Consider the following 6,000-nt stretch of genomic DNA (forward strand, 5'->3'; position numbering starts at 1 on the left):
TTGTGTGCTTGGTAAAGCACTATATGATAAACATTCTTATTTTAATAATTAATATTATTAATAATAACTGTCAACTGGTCATGTGATGTCAACATGGCAGCGACCATTAAGGAGCAACCCGCTCCATGTACGATACAACAGCTTTATTATATTTCTGATCTCATATTTCTCAAAGGTGCTGATTTTAATAGAGGGGAAAAAATACGAAATGCACCTTTAAAACAGAAGGCTAAATTCCCATGAAGTTATATTAGTCATAAGAAGTCATAACATTCACTGCACATCCACGACCTCGACGACATCACCCAGTTCTTCAAGAGAATCGCGCCAACACTCCAAATGATGACTGTTTATAACTGTTGGCGGACCTCATCATCAATAAAACAATATAGCTCCAACTGAATGTAATTCCAGATAAACATAATACATTTTAGAAGCGCATAACAATAGAGCTCGTTATTAAAATAAACCAGCATTCGTTATTTAAATGAAATGCGCATAAAAAAAATCAAAATAAAATAGCCTTAAAACAGTTCAGCGCGAGAGAAAAATCAAAAACAGAAACGGTCACATCATAATATTCCAGAATAATGCAAACTATGTTAAAGGTATAACTGCAAACAATGGATCATTTCATTCACTGTTCATTAGTGTTCTGTGAACTGTAAATCCGTATCTACCGAGCTTTACCGGTTTGTCCAACCGGAGCTTCAAAAGAGAGAGCGAGTCAGTGAGAATTTAGAGGTTGTAGGACAGAAATGAACGTTCAGTATGTTCAAAGTGGATCCTCCATTGGACTGGGACCGTTATTGGTGTCTTGCACAATAGTGCGAGTTGAGCCTCCCTCATATAACAGTGACAGAGCGGCCTTACCTCTTCCAGAACAGTGACCGTGTTCCGACAGCTCTGCAAGCGGGTGGTGAAGCTCGATGTCGTGGGGGAATTGTAATCCTCCGTCGTCTCCGAGAGAAACTCGGACACGGAGATCTGATCCGGCATCCTTGCAAACAGTCGCCCGATAAAAATGGAGGGGAGAAAAATCACAATAGCACCATGAATTAGACAGGGGTGGTCAAGAGCGGAGCGGTGTCTCTGTTTGGGGAAAGGTTGAATGGTAAGGCAATGCGTAAAATGATAAGAAACGTAGCCAAATGTGTGGCAGTGCCTTCTTCTTCACTGACTATGCAGTTCCCGTTCCTAGAGAGGGTCGTTGTGTGTAATTTCCACGTCTTTCCTCTTCCCTTGTCTTAATTATACACTTGCATCTACATAAAACGGTTCAGACTCATCTCCTTGTTCTCCCAATGTAAGATGTGAGAGCTGGTTTGGAATGCGCTCATTCCCCAATCTAGCTTTAAAATAGTCTGATATTTTGAGTATTTCCTTCAGTTATTGTTGTTCCGGTTTCGGAAGCGGGTTCATTCTGTTTTCCCTTTCTCTTTCCTCCGTTTCCCCCCGTCCTGACGGTCTGAGCTCCCTGACACCAGAGCGCGCACGCACGCTCATCTCCTCCCCCCGTTGATGACGGGATAAACAAGAGGAGAAACTGCGCATGCGTCAGAACGCAATCGATAGGAAAAAAACAACAATAAATAAATCAAATTAATAACTAAATGTGTACAGGGCAAATAATAATAATTACAGAATTAAATAAAAGCAAGAACAATTAAATATAATAAATTATTGGTCAAATGCATGCATTAGTAAAACAATAAAATAAATAAAATAAAATAAACAATTCAGGACTAGCAAACATTTTAACAATGGTTCCAATGTGTCATGTATTTATGCATTTATTTACATTTATATTTATTCATCCATACTTTATCAATGTAATGCAGTCTATAAAGCATACTGTTTGCCCTCAACAGAGCCAGAATTTATGGTTTCATGCACTGAATCTGTCTCTATCTGTATTTATGTTCTACTGTTAGTGTTATCTGTATGCACCAAGGGTCTGAGAGTAACGCAATTTCAATTCTCTGTGTGTACGTGCTGTACATGTGGAAGAATTGACAATAAAGCAGACTTGACTTGAAGCAAGAAATGTTTAAGTAGCAATAATATAAGGGCAGGCATATGTGTATTATGCTGCTATAACACAGCATAAGCACGTAACTAATGCCATACAGAATGGTTCAATTATTGTCTCGAATTCACCCATTTTACTTTGTGGGAACTTCAGTTTCTCAATGTAGTATTATTTCACATTACTTGGACATCTCACAACTGCAACAAGAGGGGACATCCATAAAGGCCATTGCCTGGGGCCTGTCTATGGGGCATGAAACTATTTAAGAGGTCAGGCAGTTCTTTGATTAAACTTAAACATAAATTGTAAATTGAGGAGTGTTAGCATAGACTGATGTGCACATCTGGAGGCAGAAAAAACTCACCGGAAGCACATATGATGTGCAGATGGAATATTTAGTGGTATAACGCATAAAAAAAGCAGTGCATTTTTCAACTCACCGACTCCATAAAGAATCCCTGGAGGAAAAACTTGATAAACGCGAGGATGAGGACCTCATGGCTCTGTAGTCACCTCAATAAAACAACCTTGAGCTAAGACAATGAAAAAATGCTATTATCAAAGAATGGAGCTATATAATCAAGTCAATATATTGGATCCCTATTGGAAAATACAGCTTAAACTAGTAGCTGGTTTCTAGCTTTTCCAAGCTGGTAGACCAGTTTAGGACCACGAACAGAAAAACAGCATCTTAAACTGGTTAATCTGTTTTTGAAACATGTTAGTTGGTCAGTCAGCTAATGGTAATCTTAAACCAGCTAGGCGACCATGTTCCAAAACACATCTTCCAGATTAAGTAGGATTTTCCAGAGAAATAAACATGTCAATAATTAAGTGTGATTCTCATCTTTCCAAGGAAAAACAATCCATAGAAAAAGTGCGCCTTTTCCTAAAGTTTCTATTTGCTGCTGACATCACATTTTCTCAAACAAATTTTGCCACTCAGGGAAAATAACCACGCCTTATAACTTACCGAGACAGCTGCGGTTTCACTCCGTATTAATGGCTTCAAAAGTAATTGCAAAGTAAATTGTGCGCAGAGCTCCGTGTTTCCAAGTGGCACCATATTCACTGCATTGTGCTCAATCCAGCGCGCGGACATTACGGGCTGAAATCACATGCCGCTACTGTTACAATGAGCTGGAATGCGCGCATTGATCTGCCCCATCTGGAGCTGCTGGACAGGAAGCGAAAATCAAGCATGTGGGCCGGAGGGGGCCGGAGGGGGGAATCCTGCACAGGACCACAACTAATGGCAGGAACTGGGAATGCTTAACTTTTAAAGGGAAATCTGATACCGCTGGCGAAATGAACGCGTTATACAGTATTAAATTCAGCCTCACTGACAGAAATGACAGTCTAGTTCTTTGAGAAAACATCATGCTGATCAAAATTGTCACTCCAATCCAAATACTAAAAGCCCCTTTGGAAAACAATATATGAGCATCACCTTTCTCATGGATTAGAAAATACACAATTGAGTACAAGAGGGGGAAAAGTGCATTTATTATTGAGGATCTGCAACAGAATGATCCAAACAAGACTTGAGCAGCTCATATAGCCCTCAGAGCCCCAGCAACTAGGTGAGGCAAACAAATATAAACAGGAGAACAGGAGAATTCATCTCCTCCATTTCAAAGTTTTTATCCCTAACATCCACCTCTGAGCAACCCTGATACTTTCGAAACGTATAAAAGCTCAACCGGCTTAAATGAGCAAATTATTTTGAAGTTAAAATAAAAGGAACAAAACAAAGCAACACAGATTTGAATAACACACCTATATAAAAGGCAATAAAAATGAATAAAAAATCAAATAAAACACACATGTAACACAGCTCCTTTAAAAGAGGGAAAAAAAGAAAAAAAAACTTGTCCGATTAACTTCAAGTCGCATATCACATGGACACAATGATGGGGAGAGCTGTTGGCCCCCATCATGTTTTTTTGCCCTGTAAAGATAGGGAGCCAGATTACTGCATGCAGTGAGCTCACAGCTACTGGACCACCTCCCCGTTTTCCGGCAGGGGTGTTGCTAGGGGGTGTGTCCGGCACAGCCCCCTCTAAGAGGGGGTAGGACAGGTTAGTCTGAATCAGAGTCAATACTATCTTCTGATGATGAGCTGCTGGAACCGTCTGATTGGTCATCATCGTCGTCGTCATCATCGTCATCTTCATTCTAAGTCAATATTAGAAAAGAATGAATACCTGCACTAATAACAACGATTATTTTAGAATTTAACCAAAGCAAAATTAACCTCATCATCTTCATCATCATCCTCACTATCAGTGCTGCCAGATGACTCATCATCTTCATCATCCGAGTCTGAAGTGCCTGTTTTTTCATCATCTTCATCCGAGTCCGATGTGTCCTGCTGGAAACCAAGAGTCACACATCTCTCAAACTCTCTTAATACACGCGTATCACTGTATTTGCATGCGTACACACACACACACAAACCATCAGCACAAATCAATTAGTGAAATTCAAAATGATGTAACACCCTAAGCCACTTCATATACTGTAGAGTCCACAGCCTGTGTGGGTGAGTTGCCCAGAGAGAGCAGGGCGTTACCTTGGCCCGGTACGCCATGGAACGCTTGCCCCCCCCGGGACCCACTGTCACGGCTCTGGCACCTACCGCCTTCCCCTTGGTGACTTGGACTTTCGCCACAGGACCTCGTGCTTTTGTAGTGCTTCGCCGTTTCTGTGAGGGCAGAGAGAGGGCGGGGTGGAGGTGCAAGGACAGAGCAGCACAGGGAAAAAAACAAAACACATTCAAGCTTAAGCAATGATTAGTAGCCCCACTGTACAGCCCTAAGAACATTATCCATTCAAGTCAAGTTAGTTTGAGCCAAGAGATGTGATTCTAAATGGGGAGAAAGGAAATAATAAAACCATATGTGATGGCATGGATAGAAACCGACTTTACACGCAAAGTCAATCAACTAAATTAACCAGGGTGCCTCATCTTGCCATGCAGTGCGGGCGGTATTGATATAGAGAAGAGTAAATCACAATCTCAGCTATATGAATGATTGAGTCAAGAAGTAACGCTAATATACAGAGCTTTAAGCGCAAGTTACAGCCTCAAAAATGAGCAATTACTTACCGTAGTTGAGAACTCTTTATATACTGCACGCTCCTGAGGGGATAGTGACTAGGGAAACAAGAAAAAAGAGAGGGAAATAAATTACTACAAATCTCCAAACTCATATTGCTCACACAAATATTTTTTAATAAGGTTATTGTGACACAAAAGTGTCCATGATAGAGAAAAAGGAAAATCTTTTTAAAACATGCCAATTTCATAAAAGTGGACTCTCTGTATTCATGTTGGTTGCATATGGTATTGCAAAACTTTTTTTTTTTTTTTTAAAGTTTTAATTTATTCTAAAAATGTAATGTGGTGTACCTTGAATACATCTTAATCATTATGGGAAAATATATACATATAGTTTAAGGTAAAAAGAAGTAATAAAGTGTATTAAAATGTACTACATGACATTTTATATAACCTGGGCAACTTGTTTTTTTCCCAAAAAATTTAGTGAAGCTTTTGTTAAAACATTTTTTTTAAATAATGAACACTTAAAAGGGTCATATGATGCTATTTTAAAGATCATTATTTTGTGTATTTGGTGTAACAGAATATGTTGACATGCTTTAATGTTCAAAAAACACATTATCTTTCAAATACTGTAGATTGTAGGTCATCTATGCCCCGCCTCTCTCAAACACCTCATTTTCAACAAAGCCCCCTCCTTTGACAAGCGCAGTCTACTCTGATTGGCCAGCTGACCCAGTGCATTGTGATTGGCCGAACACCACAAGCACATGTCGGAAATGTAACCCCCCTTACCATAATCGTGAGCATCAGCGTTCAAAGTAAATATCAAGACAGTTAATAATGTCGTTAGTTTTACCATCAGTTCAAGCCCGAAAGGGCAACAGAGTCGCGTGACAGA

The 6,000-nt window shown here is 39.8% G+C and overlaps 2 protein-coding genes across 7 annotated transcripts in view; both read right to left on the minus strand.

The window, feature by feature from the left end:
• Window positions 1-1,507, minus strand: part of LOC107556902 (arf-GAP with SH3 domain, ANK repeat and PH domain-containing protein 1-like) — a 52,371-nt gene extending 50,864 nt beyond the window's left edge. For all 6 annotated transcript variants that reach the window (XM_016240188.1, XM_016240163.1, XM_016240154.1 and 3 more), the window contains exon 1: window positions 874-1,507. In XM_016240188.1, the coding sequence (XP_016095674.1) occupies window positions 874-999 (126 nt within the window). In that variant the 5' untranslated portion in view covers window positions 1,000-1,507. The remainder of the gene's footprint in view (window positions 1-873) is intronic.
• A 2,014-nt stretch (window positions 1,508-3,521) lies between these two features.
• Window positions 3,522-6,000, minus strand: part of LOC107556934 (nucleolar transcription factor 1-A-like) — a 14,953-nt gene continuing 12,474 nt past the window's right edge. The window contains exons 17-20 of the mRNA XM_016240201.1: window positions 5,145-5,192; window positions 4,608-4,739; window positions 4,290-4,406; window positions 3,522-4,210 (exon numbers count right to left, since the gene is read on the minus strand). Of these exons, the coding sequence (XP_016095687.1) occupies window positions 4,115-4,210; window positions 4,290-4,406; window positions 4,608-4,739; window positions 5,145-5,192 (393 nt within the window). The 3' untranslated portion in view covers window positions 3,522-4,114. The remainder of the gene's footprint in view (window positions 4,211-4,289; window positions 4,407-4,607; window positions 4,740-5,144; window positions 5,193-6,000) is intronic.

This window comes from Sinocyclocheilus grahami, unplaced genomic scaffold, assembly GCF_001515645.1.
Source record: "Sinocyclocheilus grahami isolate Dianchi unplaced genomic scaffold, SAMN03320097.WGS_v1.1 scaffold21.1, whole genome shotgun sequence".
Lineage (NCBI taxonomy): Eukaryota > Metazoa > Chordata > Actinopteri > Cypriniformes > Cyprinidae > Sinocyclocheilus > Sinocyclocheilus grahami.